The sequence below is a fragment of the Puntigrus tetrazona genome, chromosome 8, assembly GCF_018831695.1.
Source record: "Puntigrus tetrazona isolate hp1 chromosome 8, ASM1883169v1, whole genome shotgun sequence".
NCBI classification, from domain to species: Eukaryota; Metazoa; Chordata; class Actinopteri; order Cypriniformes; family Cyprinidae; genus Puntigrus; species Puntigrus tetrazona.
Window position 1 is genome coordinate 20,690,618 of NC_056706.1, and position 20,083 is coordinate 20,710,700.

Here is a 20,083-nt window from a genome sequence, read left to right on the forward strand (position 1 = left end):
AGCAGCACAGATACGGCACTCACAATGAACTTACACACTCCACGCTCACATTTAATTGCTTCTGTAATGGTCCGAGCTCAAGCCCTATTCATACTAACCCTTTGGGTAATCAGGTTTGCACCGCTGAGAGCAAAGCTAATAACTAGCAGAAAAACAGTAATAAACAATGAACAGTGAAATCTGGATGGTAAAAAGGGACAACAAATTCATGCTTGGCGGCTGGGTTGTTGTATTTCCCATTTATTAGATAATTGCACCTTAAATAGACATCACATGTTGAGCAGATAATTCAACAATTCTTACAGAGAGTACTGGTATAAAAACATATTTACAATTCTACGCCCTGAACGATGTCCGAAAGATGTGTTTTTGACATTAGTCAGCATAAAAAAAAATGTAAAAAAATCGCAACAAACCCCGTTTACTTTCTAAATGCACTTTTCTGGTGTTAAAGTGTGTCACATTTATTTCTTGGTGCAAATTTGTGGTTGTTTGGAATTTGGCCCTTTGCAAAAGCCTGCCCCCCTTAGTTACTACTGCTATGTCTTTAAAAGACCTCTTTTGATACCTTTTAAAGCGTCATATAATACATGAATGACCATCAGGACGTGTTTTATTTAGATGTCAGTACAAGCCTTTTTTTTAATTTGAGACTGCAGAAGTTAATCTACTGATATGTTGGAAGATTCAGCATTATGACCGGCTGGATCGCCTGTCAAATCAGTTCTTGGCGAAGGGTCAATAGGTTACAACTTTGCATGAGGTCGAAACTAGCAGCGCTTCCATTACAGATTTCCGCAACATTTTAGCGATATTTTATAAATGTTGTTAAGTAAGTATTGAGAAATGATGGCGTTCCCATTAACCAGTGTTATGTGACTGAAACGTAACCCTTTCGCCTTTCGTGATAAGTCATGGCAACAGTTTTTGGTGAGATTTGATGCATTTATTTCAAAAGGAGGCGTATGAGTGTATCTTTACAGAAGCAGCATGGAAAGATACTTCAGAAAACTGCCTGCCGTTGCTGAAATAAACACAAGCATCAGCCGAGTGGCCATAAGCAAAGTAAACTGTATGGAAAGGAGGTAAACAAGTAAACATTTCACAATTGTAATTTGCGCAATTTGAATGGTAATGGAAACGCGGCTAGCGTTTCTACACGAACTTGCTTATGCTCAAATTGCTCTCGAAAATTCAACACAATTGGAAAGGGTTTGAAACTGATTTGTGAGTGCTTGCTGTGTTAATACACCGCTACAGTATTGACAACGGGCATATTTTTATACAGCAAAACTGCTTAAATTCGCTGTGGCCGCATCTTTAGAGTGCACGGTTTACCATCACTTCAAACAAAAAAAAAGTCATCAGTCTCTGTTATGTAATGGACTCAAGTCCCAAACAATTCTCGATGCATTTGCTCATGATTAAATATCCTTTCTAAACTGGATATATGTCAAAAATGTGTTGTGAAAGCAGTTTCTCGACTCGAAAAAGCATACATTGCTTTCAGACGAAGCCTCCTCTCTGAGGTTAGATGTGAGAGAGGCAGGATATCCTGTGAGAAAATAGAAGTCACTTCTGTTTTCAGGGAACCCACAAAGAGAGATACTGCAGAATCCACCACAGCTTGATACGAAGTCAGATATAAAGAAATGCTTCCATCGCTCTCAGCCCAAACTCGTTCCCCCGCTCAAAGATACTTTTTCATTTAAAAACATAAGTGCGTCAAAAAGGAGGAGTGTCTGGAGGATGTCTGAGTGAAGAGCTGTGATGAGAAGGACACTGGAGGGTAAACACAGAGAGGAGAATGGGAAGGGGCGAAGAAGACCGCGAGTCCTTCAGCAAACCTACAAGATATAAGATTGGTTAAACTCCTTGAAAACACTTTACTTACGGACCGCAGACGAGGACCAAACTCGCACTGCGATATAACCCTAAAGAGTAGAATAAAACTCACTTTCTGGTCCGGTAGCACTGGGTTGCTCTGCAGGTGAGTATTAAGGAGCGCGGATCCTGGCCGGTCGTGTTCACAAAATATGGTGCCGTTTACGTAGTGGAATCGGTCCCCGGGGACCAACTGGTTTCTGCACGTTGCACAAGAGAAGCACTGGAACAGAAAAGAGAGAATGGCGTAAATCCGGCCATAGCGTCAATTATTAGTCATTAAAGCTGCTAGTCAGGGTTAGCCTGAACTAACTGCCTCATCTCAGTGCTTAAAATTATTTTTTAATGAGCTAATCCTGGTGCAACCGAGGTCAGTTTCAATGTAAAAGCACAAGACTGAAGTTGTGAGATATCTAAGCTTGGCCCACGGAAATAAATGTACCATACTGTGAGATGACAAACAAATAAATGAGCTCTAATAAACATCTGCTATTTAGAAACCCATTGAATATAGCACTCAAGTTAAAGGGCTGTGTGACTTTCTTTCATCTGTGGACTGTAAAGATGATTTGTCCATTCAAGTTAAACTCAAAGATGTCATTCTGATTGTTATTGTATGGACAAAAACTTTCTTTAAAACATCTTTTGTTGTTTTAAGAAGAAAGTCATTCATAGCGGTTTGGAAAGACACGAAAGTAAGCAAGTTGCTTTTTTGAATGCAGGAGTTTTTACAACGCGGTCATAGTTGTGCATCACATAACCAACCTTTAGGTGGTAGACGTTTCCCTGTGCCCGCATGACCATTTCACTGGCAGGAATGGACTGACCACATGCACTGCAAGCCCCCGTGTGCCCAAACAGCCTGGGAAGAAAACGCAGGAAACACAAATAAAGCGGCTGTAGAACCTGGTTTTGCTTTTTTTTTTTTTTTTTCGCAGGAGAACAGCTCCGACTTCAGCAGTGTTATCTCCCACAGAGTTGACACAACAGGCTTAACATTAAACGATGCCGTGTGATGCATCTAAGACAGCATGCAGCGTCTCTGATGTTCTCTGTGGGAGCATGTGAGAATGCATCTGTAGAGATCATCAGCACCCGGTGCATGCAAATGAGACCGATGCAAATCAACACGAGAACAAAATGCTTGTCAGCATAGCATGACAACTACAGCTTCAGACAACTTGGGCTAGGCTATTTGAATTGCAAATGACTGTGGAGACTCTTGCCTCAAACAGTCTCATTATCGACTTGCGTCTTTGTTATAATAATTAAGATTTCGGATGTGGTCACTACTAAATGCGGAGGTGAAAAAACATGGCTCTACGAGTTAAAAGCCTTTTTCACACTCATTATTATTTGTGAAATCTAACTCATCATGCAGGGTATTTTAAGAGAGTGAGATACGTTTTTCTGTTCGTAATTTGCTCCCACATTTTGTAGACTTTCTGAACGATTTGTGGTTCACCGGAGAACATGAAATACTTGAAGTATATGAGCGACGCCAAACAGCGCTTGATTGGTGAAATTAGCGGTTTTCTATATTTTCAACCCTGTTAAGGTCATAGCACGCTTAGACTGAAATTTTCGTTGTTAAAAAATTAACATGACCTCACGATGTGCCCATCGCGTTTTCACACTGCCTCTGAAAACTTTCGTCTGTTCTTAGTAAAGTTCAGATAAGTTTTTGCATTTTCGCATCCGTAACAAAGCATTTTGATGGGAAAGTATGATGAACCCAAACCCCCACCCGGAAAAAAACACAATCGAAAATGTATGCAGATAAAACAATCAAACAGACTTATCCAAAAATGTGTAAAATGTAAAGAGGGTTGCGAGTAACAGGGTTGAAAATTTGGGCTGAATTGTGCCATAACTCAGCAGGAACAGCTGGTCTGGGACCAAATGCTGGTTTGTAGTGACCGATAAACCCATAAATCACATTTAACTGATCCTAAAAACAAACAAAAAAAACATGTTTGGGTAACAGGGTGGAAGGTTTTTGCTCAATACAGTGCTTTACAAAAGGTCCAAATGGGGTTATTCCCTGAGTGTCACTATCTTAGGAATCATTATTATTTGTATTAAATATTTTGAAAAAACACAAGGTTTAGACTGCATTTTTTTTATTTAATTGGCATTTTTCCCATTTTACTAATTAATTAAAGAGTTTGACTATGAGTTCAACAGATCATGTTACTATGATAACTCGCTAGATGTGGTAGAGAAGGTCATGACCCCAAGCTACTTGTCAAGCTCGAGGAATTTTGTCGCGGCGAAACGAAATGTCTCAGGTCGTCGGGTGTTGCGCCTGACCTGATGTAGTCTGTTCTGCACAGGATCATGCCTCCCTTGCTGTAGCAGGTGGTCCCGATCTCTCCCAGCTGAGCCTGACAGCACGAGCACTTGAGGCAGCGCGTGTGCCAGTAGCGCTCCATGGAGAAGAGCAGGAAGCGGTCGGCGATTCGACCCCCGCAGCCTGCGCACGACCTGGACGCACACACGCCGCCTGAGACCTGGCTGTTCACCATAGCTGCGGCTGCAAGGAGGCAGATGAGAAAACCGGCGGCGTGAACGAAAACGAACCATGCATGAGCGTTCACAGCTACATGTGACCCTCGAGCACGAAACCGTTCGAAAGCAATTTAGAAATCATTACAATATTAAATAAAGATATTGCTACCGTAATTGTATCAAAACATAAATTGGGATTAGCACAATGCATTCTTAAAGACATCGGTATTTAGATTTTTTTTGCTGGTTTTGCGGTCTAGGGTCACACATGATGAACAATTCTTTCTATAACAGATGCAACAATACAGCAGTGCATTGAATAGGACACGGCTCTCCCGGTTTAAAATAGTGGTTAATGTTTATTTTTTTCCCCCCTATTCCTTAATGTAAGCTCTTGAACTTTTTCATTAATGACTATTTGTTGGCTCTGCAAGCAAATAAACAAGTCAGCAATTGCAAGTACACAGTCATGCAAAGCTACTGGCCTGCAAATATAATAAAAAATCTAAATGAACGGTGCCAAAGTCAAGACCGAAGACTATTAAAGTTTAGGGGGAAATGTTTTTAAGTAACGCTCGGATATATATATCCCATGCTTCTATAAATCTTGTGATAAAATACATTGTATTTTCCATAAATACAATACATAGCATGCAAGGTCCATAATAAACCGTACTTAACACTGTATATACATTTTATAAAGTAATAATAATTAACAACCCACCACAATGCCACTTAAGAATACCAAAAATCTTGTCAGACATAGAAGAATCACTAAAAAGACTGCAGGCCCAAAAAAACTTCTAATTCTTAAATCTTTATCGTTTGAATCACTAGGTTTAGTATAACGACTTTTTCCTGTAAGCTACAAGGGAAGCTGACAAAAAATGACTGTGCCCTATGGTGTGAAGTAGCAAAAAGGTTAAAAAAAAAACACGACATAATGGATTTTCATTATTAGAGTTACAATCTAAGAGGTTTTGTTTTTGCTGTTACGCCATAAAACATACTGATAGGACAACTACCCATTTATAATCAATAAGTAACAATCTTTTTTTACTTTTACAAAACTTAGTTGAAACATTAAAGTAGTAATTTTAATTGCATTTGATATGTTATTATATATGTGTGTGTGTGTGTGTGTTTTATTGATCTATCTAAAACAGCTATTGTACTGAATCTACTATTATACATCTATCTACTGCATCCGGCACAGAAGCTGCATTACAGTACAGAATATGTCTCGAAGCCACAGTGTAATCTAAACTTTAAATCCTCATCTTTCTTCAAACAGACCATCAAATGCGCCCAGGTCTCTCAGATGTAGAGTACATACGGAAAGCGACCGACCTTGAAGAGCTTCGGTTCTCCGGTGGGTTCTCACGCCGTACGAAGTTGAAGTTATCCACCTCGAGACTCGCGCTCTCGTGACGCTCCTCTTCACGCCCACATTGTACCGAAACGGCGATTCGGTTCACGTCTCTTTGCTGGACAGGGCAGAGTTAGTGGGTCCGTCGCATCGCGCGGCGCTCCGCAGCAGAGCCCGAGAGCGAGTGTTTATTCCGTGGGACGCGTCTAAGAGCGGACGAGCACCGGAGGAAGCGCACTGCCGGACGGAGACGAGCGCCGCGGGTCTTTTATGATCACAGGCGTGACGCGACGGAGCCGTACACTTCACCTTGATAGGGTTGATCGTTTCGGGGCGTGGCTTAATACTCGTCATGATCAATATACGCTTAATAAAAATGTGGGCGTGGCGAACATGAAATTATTAGACACGTCACATAATTTCCTTTCATCTTGCGCATTTCATTTCTTTACGAAAGCATAAATCACGCGATCGATTTTAATATCAAATAAAACAGATTGGGATTAAGATTGGGATTGAAAATTGTAAAAGCAAACGATTCCTTTGAACGGTTCGTTTCCAAGAATCGGTTTAAACATCCAATACAGTGATTCTTTTACGTCTACAGTTGTTACGTCATTACGTAGACCCCGATATAGCGGGCATTTATATATATATATATATATATATATATATATATATATATATATATATATATATATATATATATATATATATATATATATATAACCATGCTTCCTAAACTTGGCCCCTGTAAATATTTTATTTGTTATAGTTTACATGTTAGGTATTTAGCTATAACAATAATTAAGAGGATCCATTATTTACTTTATAAATTAAAATAATCCACTTTGGATGGTTGCCGAGATGATCTTTATTAGCCTAAAGGGTATTTATCAATACTGTAATTTCACGTGTCTTAACTGCAGTCATGATTCGGTTTATAAAAACGATAAATAATATGATATAATTACAGAATGTTTTATTTGTAATATTTAAAAGTATCCGACGCCCCACAGCTCACTCAACAGTTTTTGATTCACTTGTAAGTAATCTGAATATAATCTGAAAATAATCTGAATTCATTATCTCATCAAGAGTGTTTTAAAGCGAAATCAACACTTTTTGCGGACTTCTCCGTAGAAGTTGATGTTGACCTCTAGAGGTCAGTGTTGTAGAGTAATCTAGAGCAGACGAACCGAGGGGGAAAAGACATTATTTGAGCATTGTAGCCATTTCTACTATTTTTTCTTCCTACAGCTCCACCTTACAGCTTAATTCATCCAGACTCGATAGAATATTAATTATGTTTTTCTTGATTAAGTATATGCTGGCTGTAGCTAACCTGAAGGTGTTGCTGTTGTTTTCCGGGAGGTGAAGTTAAATGTATGTGTGCTAGCCTTTAACCCTGCGGCCCTCTGTTCTGATTTCGGACATACTTCCAGTTCCTCTGCCAGATGCGTGTTGAACATCACATCTCGCTGTCAGTCTGCAGCAGACCTGGATCGTCCTGGCCTTCCTCTTTCACTCTCAGCAGCTGGAGCATGAACAGAAATAAAGCACCACCTGCTATTTCAATGACCAAAAATATCAATATTTACCATTGTATCAAAGCATTTTTTAAGCATTATTAATGTACTATTATATTTATAATATATATTATGTAACATATTTATTATTTTAAAACATTTATACATTTTTTCAGCTTTAGCTTTAGCATTTGTAGTTCTTTAACCTTATTTTATTTCCTCCACGTTTTTTTTGCGTAAGATATTCAGATATTGGTGCAGATTATTTCAATTAATAAAAACAATTATATAAATAGGCTAGTTTTTAATAAGAGCACTGGCCTATATAAGTTTTGCATGTCCTATATTTTGTTGTGACATTTTTATTTTTAAATGAAACATTGTTTAAGCTGTGACACCCTGTTGAAAATATAAAATAAACCACACTAAAACAGCTCATAAGCCATGTAATTTGACCACCTGGGGTGAACAAACACTTTACGAAGGCCCTCTTTTCTCTTCAAGAGAAGATTCAACTGCTATTTTATTACCTATTCATAGAAATTGTCTACTAATGTATGAATCCTTTATGGCGTCACATGACACTTGGGTTTAAGCTCCATACACTGCTATTTTTCTCTTTTGTACTACTATGGAGTCATTTTTCTTTGTCGGGGTGATTGTTGTTGTCAAGGGACACTTCTTAAAGTTTACAAAGGCTTCTAAGAGCAGCCCGCTCACAATTGAACTGGAACAATGACTCTGACCTGGCAAACAGCTTAAACGGTCTCATAGAGGCCTTTATAGAGCAAACATCTCATTTTGCATCAGCGATGACGTTAGCTTGTTCCCGCCAATGGCAAGCGGTTTCTGTGAACCATCTTTAACTTTAATTTTATGACACACACTTAAAGAAAAAGGCGACTTGACATTTTTCAGACCAGTGATAGGCTGCTGATGTTCATTGAAGTGTTGTGCACGGCTGACGCTGCCTCGTTACGGTACGCACTGACTTCTAATTAAACAAGCATTTACTGTGGTTGAGGTTTGGGATACAGTGATCTTCTAGACCACTTAAAGAGCTGATCAAGTGCTATGTATGGAGGAAGACCAGACAGGCGGAGAAGAGCGTGGAATTTGTGAGCCGGCTGTGATGTTTGTCTTGCAAAGCCAAGAAACTCACAGTCATTCTCTCTTTGTCTCTTTCTCTCAGATGCACAGCTACACACAGTTACATGAAGGACTAAAAGGGGTTATCCAAAAAAGTCCTGTATTTATTTACTCAAAACCATTTGGTCTTCTGAAACGTGTGCTGCACAAGCTAACAGGGCGCTAACATGCTAAGACATCCTGAAAGCATACTTAAATTAGCGGCGTGTTTAGAAAATTGGCTAAAACATGCTAGTAACGCTCTAAGATATGTGAAGAACATGCTAGCAGTGTCCTCACAACTTGCTAGGAGCATGAAGTCAACTGTTAAATCTTATTTAGGCATGCTTGCAATGAGCTAAAATCCCTTATGAAAACTGACCATGGTAAAAAAAAAAAACATGGTTAGCCTGCTATGAACTAACCATAATTTAACCATGGTATTTTTAAAAGACGAACTCCAGTCATTTCAGTAGGAATCCACGCAATCATGAATTACACATGAGGGTGAAAGATAGCAACGCAGATTTCAGAGCAAGTTCAAGTTTTTTCATTTGACTTAAGAATTATTTATAACTTGTTTGCTCCGTTTTATGCACCACTACAATAAAATTAAAAGTAATTTTTAGTTTCATTGGATAGGTGCAAAACATATCACTAGCTCATGCTAGTAACACAGAGTAACATGCTAATATTGCTTAACAACAAAACATGCTAGAAATGAAGAGGTGTGTTGGGGTCTGGTTTGATATGCTTTCTGGAGGCTTTAGTTCAGTCAGATGTGGTCTGAAAGGGTCCGATATAAGATTTACTTTGTTTCCCTCTCTGCAAACAACATAAATGTCAACGTTTGTCATCAAACTTCACTCAGTATGTCTTTTAATTAAAACCATCGTTCAGGAATGCAATTCTAGTTTTGTTTCATATAAGCATCTTAGAGGTTTTTCTTGAGAACAAAGAAAGCAGCAGTCAGTTACAAACAAGCTTTTGAAAATGTTTTATTTTTTGTAACACAAACGGACCAGCAAAGTCATTTATATTCAATATCTTAACTATACAAATAGTCGTTTACTCCTATACAAGAGAGCGTCTAGAATTTAAAGCATGCCCCGAAAAATGAAGCAGTCTCAAAGAGTCACTCCACCTATAGTGAAGCCTGTACACTGTACAAAAGACAACGCCGTCCGCTCACACTCATCTCTGTCCTGCTTCGCTCCACACGTTAACTCATGAAAATTGCGAAAGACATCTGTGCACCTTAAAATTCGAGTACACTGCAATTTTTGTCTTAAATCAAGAAAAAATTTCAAAACAAGTCAAAATGAATGGGGTAAGCAAAATAATCTTACTTCAAATGCAAGATTATTCAGCTTCCCTCGTTGGCAGATCATTGTTTGATGCAAAAGCTCACTCAAATTTAACTTGGTTTTTCTGAAAACAACACAACAATTTTTACTTTACCAGACAATTTTTTTATTTATTTTTTTTTTTTTTTCAAAAAGTCTTGATTTTCTCCCTTAACCAGGTAATATCTCACCGCCCTCATCACTAGTGCATTCTCTTACCCATCGAGTGACGGGAAGTCATTCATCTGAAATAAACCGCTTGTCCTTCAAGATACAAGAAACACTTGGGGTTTAAAAATAACGGAATAAATAAAAGCAGAAAGACAGCTAACAATGCCTTTTGACGGATCCTCAAGAAGAGTGACCTGGGCCTGTTTTCATGAGAAAAGTCCAGCTCAAAGAAAAGGAGGAACGCATAAAGTGCAAAAACTATATACAGTCTAGTACAGTTTACTATTCTACAGTTCAGGAACGTCCTCTGAGAGTGAGAAGCGTTTAGCCGTGTAGTGTGTGTGTGTGTGTGTTCAGCGAGGGAAGGTGTGTATGTCGTTGTGAAGGCTGACGGCGGGCGAGGATCTCTCTCTCTGAGCCCCACAGAAGCTCCTGCTGCAGCGGCAGCGCTGGATCCACATGAAGTTGCGCGCGATGCTCTCTCCGTCGGGGCAGAGGAAGCGCAGGCGCACCGTGCGGGACGAGGAGGGCCGACAGCACCTGCCGTCCACGCACGAGCCGCAGCTGCGGGGCCGGTAGCGGCGGGCCGTGGAGCAGCCGGCGAACGTGATCCGCTCCGGTTCCCGAGACCTCACCGCTTTCCTGCACGTCTTTCCTTTCTGCACGACAGAAAAGCCGCAAGAAGTCGTTAACATGACAAGCTCGAGCCTTTGGCTTTTTCTGGAAGGGTGTTATTTTAAAAATAAGAAGCCACCAGCCGAATTTTGACAAGCTGCTCAATATTTATTTGAACTGTTGCATAAAAGCAATCAATGCTGTTACTAAAAAGTAGCTAATTGTTAATAAGGTGTCCTTGTTACACGTTACATGTTCTTACTATTATTATATCAATAAATGATGCATAATTACATGCAAGTACATGTAGCTAATTAAGGCTAAATGTATAATGACATAACACTGTAACAAGGACACTGTGCTACTTAGTTACTTTTTAGACCTTACGTTACTTTTGTTTTACTTTTTATATCTTTTGGGCTGGGCTTCTTTTTTATTTTTGAATCGACAAAACATATGACAAACTGGTCTCTTTCACGCCATAATTGACATTAATAAACTTATTTGAACTTATGTTTTTGGCAACTGTAAGGACCCTTTTAAACCTAAAAAAAGTGCAATTAATTAGCCTCACATTAATAAGCCTTAGGCTTATACTTATCAGTTTCTTTCAATAAAGTGTTTGCATTGTTTAGTTTTATTACAAAACTATTCATATTTGTACTTTTTATTTAGAGATGAAATCAATGTGATGTATAGTTCACATTTTAGGCTAAACACTATAGAAAAGCACACACACTGCCAACACACATTTCTGTCCAAACACCAGGTAAACGTTGATTTTGCATAATAGGTGCCCTTTAAAAGTAATGCATTAATTTACTAATTGAATAAGTTAGTAGAATATCCCAGGTCTGTAGCTCCTCACCTTCATAGCTGGAGCGATGTCACACTCTCGGATCTGGCAAAGCCGAGTCTCTCGAACAAGCTTGCACTGGCCATTGTTGTTGGTCACACGACTCGAGACGCCGAACCCGCAGGAAGCAGAGCAATCGGACCAGTCCGTGGTCTGTGGGAAACATTTGGATGATGGGAAGGGAACCCGAGACACCGGCAGAGACGTCCACTCTGGAGAACGAGAAGAACACCTTTCAGCACGGGGTTTAAAATGATACTTTAAAAAAGTTTACTAGTTATTAACTGATTATAAACAAATGTTCATCTTAATTTCCATAACACTGCTACAATACAAAAACCATATATAAATCCCATATTTAAAGGATAGAAAAATTGTGGGTTAGAAAAATTTAGGTTAGAAAAATTATCTATTTTGTAAATAGTATTTATTTAAAATAAGTATTTATTTGATATTTTATATTATTTATAATATCTAATATTTTTGTCATTTTAATTATGCTTGTTTTTTTATTTATTCCTTGGAAATAAAACTCATGAAGGATCCAGGGTTATTAACTAAAACCATTAAAAAAACAACTGTTATTTAAAATACATTTTAATTCTAATAAAATTTGTTATTTAAAAAAAAAGGTAAACTTTTTTTAATCAGAATTTTTCTAATCTGGTTTAATTTGATGTAAAAAAAAAAAAAAACAAAAAAAAACTAAAATTAAAACAAAAGAAAACCCTTAAACCATTATTTAAAAAATTATATATATATATATATATATATATATATATATATATATATATATATATATATATATATATATATATATATATATTTTTTATGGTATTTTTATTTAATTTTAAACTAAATTTAAACAAAATTCTTTTAACTAAAATTCAAATTAAAACAGAAAAGCTAAAAATAAAAACAAATGTAAAATATTAATAACAACAATAATATGTTCTAAAATAGCAGTCTTACAACACATATGATATATAAAATAAATACCTTGAGAGGATCCCCTGCGGGTGAGGACACTGTTAGGGCCCTGTATGAGCTTGCTGATGTGGTTGGACGGGCTGTGATCGGGACGGGGGTCGGCTGGGTCTTCCCCGATGCTGTTGTCATCGTCACACATCCACTCCTCACAGCAGCGCCCCGGCGGCGTCTCCAGACGCGGGTTGGAGCAGTGTCTGCGGGGCAGGGGGATGTTGTGTGGACACAGGGGCATACAGCCCACCACGCCATCCATACAGCTGCACTGGTGCTGACAGCCGGGCTGGAAATCCTCCCCGTGCTGATACACTCGACCGGCAAACTCACACGGACGGCCCTGAGCCTCAGCTGACGCACAACAAACACCACAGACGACCAATCAAATCACTTCATTTGAATGTGTCCTCGTTACAGTGTAATAAGATGAATACAGGAAGTAATATTGCTAATTAATGGCTTAGTGTTGATTCTTGGCCCTAAGCATTATTTACTACATAAGTATTAATGTATTTATTCATTTATTTACTTATTCATTCATTACAACCAAACAGGCCAAACTCCCTTACTGTAACATATTTTATAAATGTATTATACATTTATAAAGTTTATTTGATTATGGTACTTTGATAATATTATATAACATTTTTATTAATTTCTTATGAATGTTATTACAGAGTTACCCTATAGTTGGCAGGTAATTAGCTACTTAGATAAATAAAAATAAATAAACTGTTTCATATTTTAAATTATTCAAAAAAGTCTAAGTCTAAAATACAACTTAAGATTTTGAATAATAATAATACAATTTATAATATAATTCATAATAATATATATATAATATAAATAATATAATTTATAATACAACAATACAATTTTGAACATGACGGACAGCCTGTGAATATTTGCTACTTATTTATTTGTCACAAACACCTACAGCAGTTTTTTTAATCATCTTAGGTCTTTTTATTGCAAATTCCCACATTTCCCCACATTATATATTCTTATTCATCTATTATAGAGCAGAATAGCAATACCAATATATTTCCTTTTGTTTGGAAACGACAGTAATCTCCTGTGCAGAAAGTCTAAGCAAAACATATATTCTTTTATTTTGTAACAATAAATTATTTGTTAGAATTAAATAAAATGTTGTGGGTTTGAAAATAACTATCTATCGCTGCATTTTTCACAGAAAGACAATAGGTTCATTCTCCAACTCCCCCCGAGTTAATAAGTTGAGTTTTACTGTTTTTGAATCTCCGGGTCTTACAATAGTACTTTTAGCATAGCTTAGCATAGATCACTGAATCAGATTAGACCAGTAGCATCGCTTTAAAAAATGTCTAAAGAGTTTCAATATTTTTCTTATTTAATACTTGACTCTTACTTGTAGTTATATTGTGTAGAAAGGCTGGCGGAAAATGAAAAGTTATGATTTTCTAGGCCGATATGATTAGGAACTATACTCTCATATTAAAGCAGGTTTGCTGGCGTACCGTGACGTATGACGTATGACAGTGATAACACGCAGCACCTCTGGAAAACAGTCCCCAGCTTACAAGACACACTCCACGCTCAAACAAGAGTGTCTGGCTGTTTTCAGGTGCTTCTGGGGTCATGTTACGGCTGCAAACCTCCTTGATTATTACACCGGAATGAGAGTAGAGTTCCTAATCACATGATCCTAGAAAATCACTACTTTTCTTTTTCCACCAGTCTTAGTACACAATATAACTACAGAAGAGTCAAGTTTTAAACAGCAAAACTATCATAACTCTCTGGTTATTTTATATTTAAAGCAATGCTACTGGTCTAATTGGATTCAATGATCTATGCTAAGCTATGCTAAAAGTGCTATCGCCAGACCCGGAGATCGGCTCAATGGATTCAAAAATGATAAAACTCAACTTATTAACTCTGGGGGAGTTGGAGAATGAACCTATTTCCTTTAATGACATTATCAGCCGATTCCGATATTTTATATTATCGTGCATCCCTACTTATCTGCTGAAACACTGAAAATGATGTACTGGCCCCCTCAAAGTCTGCACATCAACCCCATCGAGCTAATTTGGGGCGAGTTAAATCAAAAGGAAAGGAGAGTTTTGAAGTTATAAGCAAATATATTGACATTATGGCCAAGACATAAGCTGCTGTAATTACTGCAAAAGTTGGAAATACCAAATATTAAATTAAAAGTGGATAAAAAAAAAGTACGACTCACTTCATCTGATATTTGTTGTGCTCAAGAGCTCAGAGAACTGCGTCTAGAATAATTTTTTGTTTACACAATATAACTTTTTTTGAATTTAGAATACTTTTATATACAATTTATATATGCATAATAATTATTCACAGTACACATGCATATATTCTGCAAACAAAAACATTTATTTTGGATGTGATTAATCTCGATTAATTGTTTGACAGCACTAATATATATATATATATATATATATATATATATATATATATATATATATATATATATATATATATCCTAGAGAACAGAAAAGTTCTCCCATTAACACTCCAACGTTATTATTAGGGCAGCTTGGGTTTTTTTCTACCTCTGCAGAGCCCCCGTCGAGGGTCCCCTCCGGCCCCTAGGTGGCAGCGCAGGCCCTTGATGTGGTCACAGGGTCGGTCGGGGCCACAGTCCTGGTTGAACTGCTGGGCGCACACCTTACAGCAGCCGCACTCGTCCGGCACCCAGCTCACTCCGAGCGGACAGGAGGGTGGAGACGGGGGGCAGGAGCAGGGCCGGGAACAGCCTCTGGACGCCTGCAGCACACAGCTTCATTACATAAGGCCAGCAGTCACAAAGCAACGGCTTTCACTGACATCAAGACAGCGCAGGAGCTGTCAGGCCAGTGCTTTTGGAAGTTTGTATTAGTGGGTCCGGCTGTGTTTATATAATACACTCACTTAGGTGTCTGTGTTTGAAATGTGACTGTAGAATTGAATCATAAATATACAGTGTGAGATAAACCGTGCCGTTGTTACCATTAGCAGCTATTTCTACCTGACGTGATCTGCATGAACAGTCGATGAAACCTATGGTCAAAAGGTCATGTTTATAACGTTTTAATATTCAAGTAAAATGTTAAAATGGAAAATAAAACTTCATTAAAATAAATGTATTTTAAATGTATTTTTCGAAAAATAGACAAATAGACAAAAAAATTAAAAATACAATTTAATAATTGAAATATTATTAAAACAATATATAAATTAAAATAAATGAAATCATTTCAGTGTGCTGCTCTAGAAACATTTCTGAAAACTTATGCTACTTTATATTTTTGTTTAAACTGTGATTTTTTTATATTCTCTGATATATAGAATGCTTAAATTTATATATATATATATATATATATATATATATATATATATATATATATATATATATATATATATATTTAAAATATAGATATTTTGTTACATTACGAACGTCTTTACTGTCACTTTTGCTCAATTTAATTCATCCTTGTTGAATAAAAGTTATAATTTATTGCCTTTCTGACACAAAAGTTTTAAACAGTAATGTATATCTTTGATCTTTAATATATATTTGATCATAATTTTTTTTTAAATAAATTAAAAATTAAAAATAAATGTAGCCACACAACGCTTAGCCGTTACCACATTACACACATTTCTAAAACGTTTTTTATCTTCACATGTCAAGAAAACAATATCAGTTTGCTTCGTTAACGTTTGAGAATAAATGACTTGAGCCGATATCCAACAAACACTGAACAGATTTCTTCTGCAATGTGTGCAACAAGCTGAATCGAATCTACTCACCTCTCCTTCAGCTGAACATACGACAAACATCAACATGGTGCAAACAGCAGCAAGACTCCTCCGATTCCTTCCAGAACACATTTCCATGCTCTTCAAAAGATGAATCCCAATGGAAAAAACCAAAAAAAAAAACAAGTAAAAATCCCCAGTGCAAAAGCAGGTTTATCCACTTTTATTCTAAATGACTCCAAAGACCTCAGAGCAAATGCTCCAAAGATAGTCCAGTTATCCAGTGCATCAATAAGATTAGTTACTAAACTAAAACTATAGCAAGACTCAAATGCAGATGCAGATGCCTTGTCAGAGCATTTCCAGAGAGGCAGGTCACCTTATAGAGTGAGCGAGAGAGAGCGAGAGAGAGAGAGAGCGAGAGAGAGAGAGAGAGAGAGAGAGAGAGAGAGAGAGAGAGAGAGAGACAGAGAGAGAGAGAGAGAGAGAGCTGAGAGAGAGAGAGAGAGAGAGAGAGAGAGAGAGAGAGAGAGAGCTCTGGTCTCAGCATGGATTGGAGAAGTGGGAGTGTGTCTTCACAATGAGGGGATCCCTTATTATGTGTGCTGCTGAAGCTCTAGGGAGCAGGGTGTGAGTGCAGCGAGGCTGCAAATCTCAGTAGTGTGGATTACAATTGGCAGCTATTTGAAACAAAACCACCGAGACACTTAATACAGAGCTAACAAACGCGCTCGAGCAGGGTGTTCACCTGACCGCGGTTTAATTTGTTGTGCGTTACGAAAGCCGCCCTGGAGCGCACAAAAACATTGTCATAATAGTGGAACAACTGAGAAGGGAACTCCGGCCGTTTTCCGTTCTTATGGGAAGTCCTGATGCAGATGCAAAGGAAAATCCCATAAACAACTCAGCTCTCAAACACGCTTCCCCCTCGTACGAGAACACACTAAACACTTTCTACCTTCCGAGCACTTCCTGTTGGGCTTTCTCACTTCCTCTGGCCGTTTCCTACCAGCGGACACATTCAGGAAGCCCCGGCCGTTCACACAGGTTCCCGTGTTTTTGTAGGAAACATTCCCTTTGTCATCTTGTAAGGACATGTGAAGTGTTTTCTATTCAGTTGCAGGAAGAGCTCTCCACTGGGCCTCGGGTCTGTGTTATGAAACCCAGGAGAATCATGGGAAGGGTGTCTGACCTCCAGAGACTGCTTTCGTATAACACATATTACACTTTTTGCACTATTTTTTTTCTGATTTTTCTGGGAATGACACACCCGATTCGACTTCTGATTCAAATTTGATTTGTTAAGATATTAAAGTTTGCCATATACAACTTTAAGATTTCAAAATTAACTCAAATATTTCCAAGAATACATCATGTGAGAAATCCATTAACTGCAGGTTCGTTATTGGCATCTGTTTCCATGAAGAACATTTGTGAACCTGGTTATCGTATGTTAGGATAGAACAATATTTTGCCCAGATAAGCTACAACCAATTGAAAATCTGGATTCGGAGGTTGCAAAATCAAATATTATATTACGTTTTGATATATTTATGGTGATATGTTTAAATAAATCCTAATGATTTTTGGAATAAAAGAAAAATCGGTCATTTTGACCCGTAAAGTGTTGGCTACTGCTGCAAATATACCCCTTTGACTGAAGGTTTTGCGCAGGGTCATATTTATTATCCATGCACCATTCAATTGCACAAAAGATTATTTTGCGGAAAAGGTTTCTTTTGATATTTAAGAGAAACGTGTTTCTGCTGTTCACTGAAGGGTTGGAGAACTGAATGGCGTGAACCCCCACCCCCCTTTTTTTTGAAACCTTTATTTTTACACATACCTTATTGTTTTTTTGTAAAACCATACATATGTTGTAAGAGTCATGGCTGTTACCTATCAACATAGATTGAAATAAAAAAGTAGCTATGCGTTCACAATGCGATAAACCCAAATAAACACAGTTCTGTTCCTTGTACCATCACAGTAGTCTTTGATGTAATCACATTATCATATACTCTTGATTAATAGATGTCTGAGAGGCTGTGATATTTAATCGAGAGTAACAGCAAAGTCCCTCTGAATACTAGTCCTGAGATTATGCAGCTGATACGCTGCTTTTATGCAGCAGTCAGTATTAAGTAACTTGCATTTTGGACACAGAACAGTCAGTTACTTTTAATGTTTTCCTCACCTATTTTTATGTAAAGTCAAGGCAGAAGCTGACGTTAACATTGCCGTGCCACACAGTAATGGTGTTCCTTACTGAACAAAGTTTCATTTTTGAATGAATTGGTTGAGTGACTGAAACAATGACTCATCCAGTATTAGTGTTTTACTGAATTTACTGTTAAAATGTACACTTTTAAACCAATGGACAAACCACACCTCCCTGGTTGATTAATCACAGAGCATTAAGACAAGTTTTCAGAAATTCAATGCTTAAATATGCAAATGAGATATTAAAAAATGCACTAATTTGCATATATTGCCAGAACAGTAATCTGAACGTGGATTAAAGCCAGATTTAATATTTTTCATTGATTTTGTTGCTATATTGCAGTTTAAAGTTTAAATTAAAAAATGTCTCTCTCTATATTAAAATCTAAATATTAATAGGAATAACAAAAGTTTTGTGTAAGTGCTACTCATTTTGAGAAAGTGGCTGATATGCTTTATAATTAATCCACAGATGCAGACACTGAACAGGTGTTTTGCATCAGATGTTACTAAAACTGATTAAATTACACACACAAATCTCCCCCTGAATTCAGTACGGAGCATGGGAGTTAGGATACTGTGGAATGACTCATATTAGAGGGTGAGAAATGTGAGCGAGTAACTTTGACAGACAAGTGAGGAGTGAAGCCAAACATGATCTGCAGGTAGGAGGGCAACAGGTGTGTGTGTGTGTGTGTGTGTGTGTGTGAGAGAGAGAGAGATAGAGAGAGAGAGAATGCATAAAGACATTACAGAGCAGGAGGTTTTCAGTACCGACAGTGTGAGTGTGCATGTGTGTGTGTGTGTGTGTGTGTGTGTGTGTGTGTGTGTGGTACGCACCTCACATGCAGCCCTTTACGCAAATACCCAGACATAAGAATCACAAGAAGGAGGGTCAGCTCAGTAGTAATTCTTGCACTATTTGGAAGAGCCAGAAGAAGAAGAAGAAGCAGGGAAAGCAAAGGAGGTGGACAGAATTCCAGAGATTCCTGTCCCACAAAGGCAGGATATGTGCACTGGCCCTCTCACGCTGAATGATGACGGAGAGAAGAGGTCATTAAAACCAGGGTGAGAGAGGGAGGGTGTTATGAACACTTGCTATTAGACAGTCTGGCCCAATCCCAGCCATTGTTACTGGACCAGACAAACATTTCCAAAGCACGGGTCAAGCAGACAAGGTTATACACACCAAATAATGCAGTCTTCATATTCCCCAGCCTGGATCGAGTAGACCCCTGAAGCTGCTTTGAAACTACAATTTGGACATTCAACTCATTGGCCAACATTAAAGTCTACTACATTTTTTCCCACAAAAAATGAAAGGGTTACCCCAAAATGACAATTTTGTCAATAATCACTTACCCCATGTCGTTTCAAACCCTTAAAAGCTTTGTTTGGATGAGGCTTTTGGTACAGAACATGTTCTCGTAGCTCCATAACGTTGCGGTAGAAGCACTGAAAGCAGATGGACTATTCTGACGATGTCTTTTACACATTTCTGGACCTTGACAGTGTTTATTACTTGGCAATGAATGAGACAGTCGCAAGCTTCCCGGTTTCATCCAACATACTTTTATTGTCTTGGAACGACATGGTGATTAATGACACATTTTTCATTTTGCTGTGGAGTAACCCTACCCTTTCTTTTTCACTGAAGAAAGAAAGACATTTTAGATGACTTGGGGGGTAAAAAAAAAAACATTGA

General features: G+C 37.9%; 2 protein-coding genes across 2 annotated transcripts; both read right to left on the reverse strand.

Moving 5' to 3' along the window:
* Positions 1-212: 212 nt before the first annotated feature.
* On the reverse strand, positions 213-6,073 carry si:dkey-90l8.3 (LIM domain transcription factor LMO4-B). The gene is made up of 5 exons (XM_043246065.1): positions 5,746-6,073; positions 4,198-4,420; positions 2,650-2,746; positions 1,958-2,107; positions 213-1,847 (listed from the first exon to the last, which is right to left on the reverse strand). Exons 2-5 carry the CDS (start codon positions 4,410-4,412, stop codon positions 1,839-1,841), a joined length of 471 nt encoding a protein of 156 aa, XP_043102000.1. The 5' UTR covers positions 4,413-4,420; positions 5,746-6,073; the 3' UTR covers positions 213-1,838.
* A 3,332-nt stretch (positions 6,074-9,405) lies between these two features.
* On the reverse strand, positions 9,406-16,579 carry ccn1l2 (cellular communication network factor 1, like 2). Its single transcript, XM_043248007.1, has 5 exons — positions 16,207-16,579; positions 14,967-15,180; positions 12,409-12,744; positions 11,422-11,621; positions 9,406-10,597 (listed from the first exon to the last, which is right to left on the reverse strand). The coding sequence occupies exons 1-5, from the start codon at positions 16,291-16,293 to the stop codon at positions 10,292-10,294; spliced, it is 1,143 nt and encodes a 380-aa protein (XP_043103942.1). The 5' UTR covers positions 16,294-16,579; the 3' UTR covers positions 9,406-10,291.
* Positions 16,580-20,083: the final 3,504 nt, after the last annotated feature.

Excerpts from the sequence above, each read along its gene's own strand:
- si:dkey-90l8.3 (XM_043246065.1), bottom strand. The coding sequence starts at position 4,412 with ATGGTGAACAGCCAGGTCTCAGGCGGCGTGTGTGCGTCCAGGTCGTGC. Across the intron at positions 2,747-4,197 it reads TGCAGAACAGACTACATCAG|GCTGTTTGGGCACACGGGGG; the intron begins GTCAGGCGCAAC and ends TTTTCTTCCCAG. Across the intron at positions 2,108-2,649 it reads GAAACGTCTACCACCTAAAG|TGCTTCTCTTGTGCAACGTG; the intron begins GTTGGTTATGTG and ends TTTCTGTTCCAG.
- ccn1l2 (XM_043248007.1), bottom strand. The coding sequence starts at position 16,293 with ATGGAAATGTGTTCTGGAAGGAATCGGAGGAGTCTTGCTGCTGTTTGC. Across the intron at positions 11,622-12,408 it reads CCGCAGGGGATCCTCTCAAG|AGTGGACGTCTCTGCCGGTG; the intron begins GTATTTATTTTA and ends CTCGTTCTCCAG. Across the intron at positions 10,598-11,421 it reads ACATCGCTCCAGCTATGAAG|AAAGGAAAGACGTGCAGGAA; the intron begins GTGAGGAGCTAC and ends TCTGTCGTGCAG.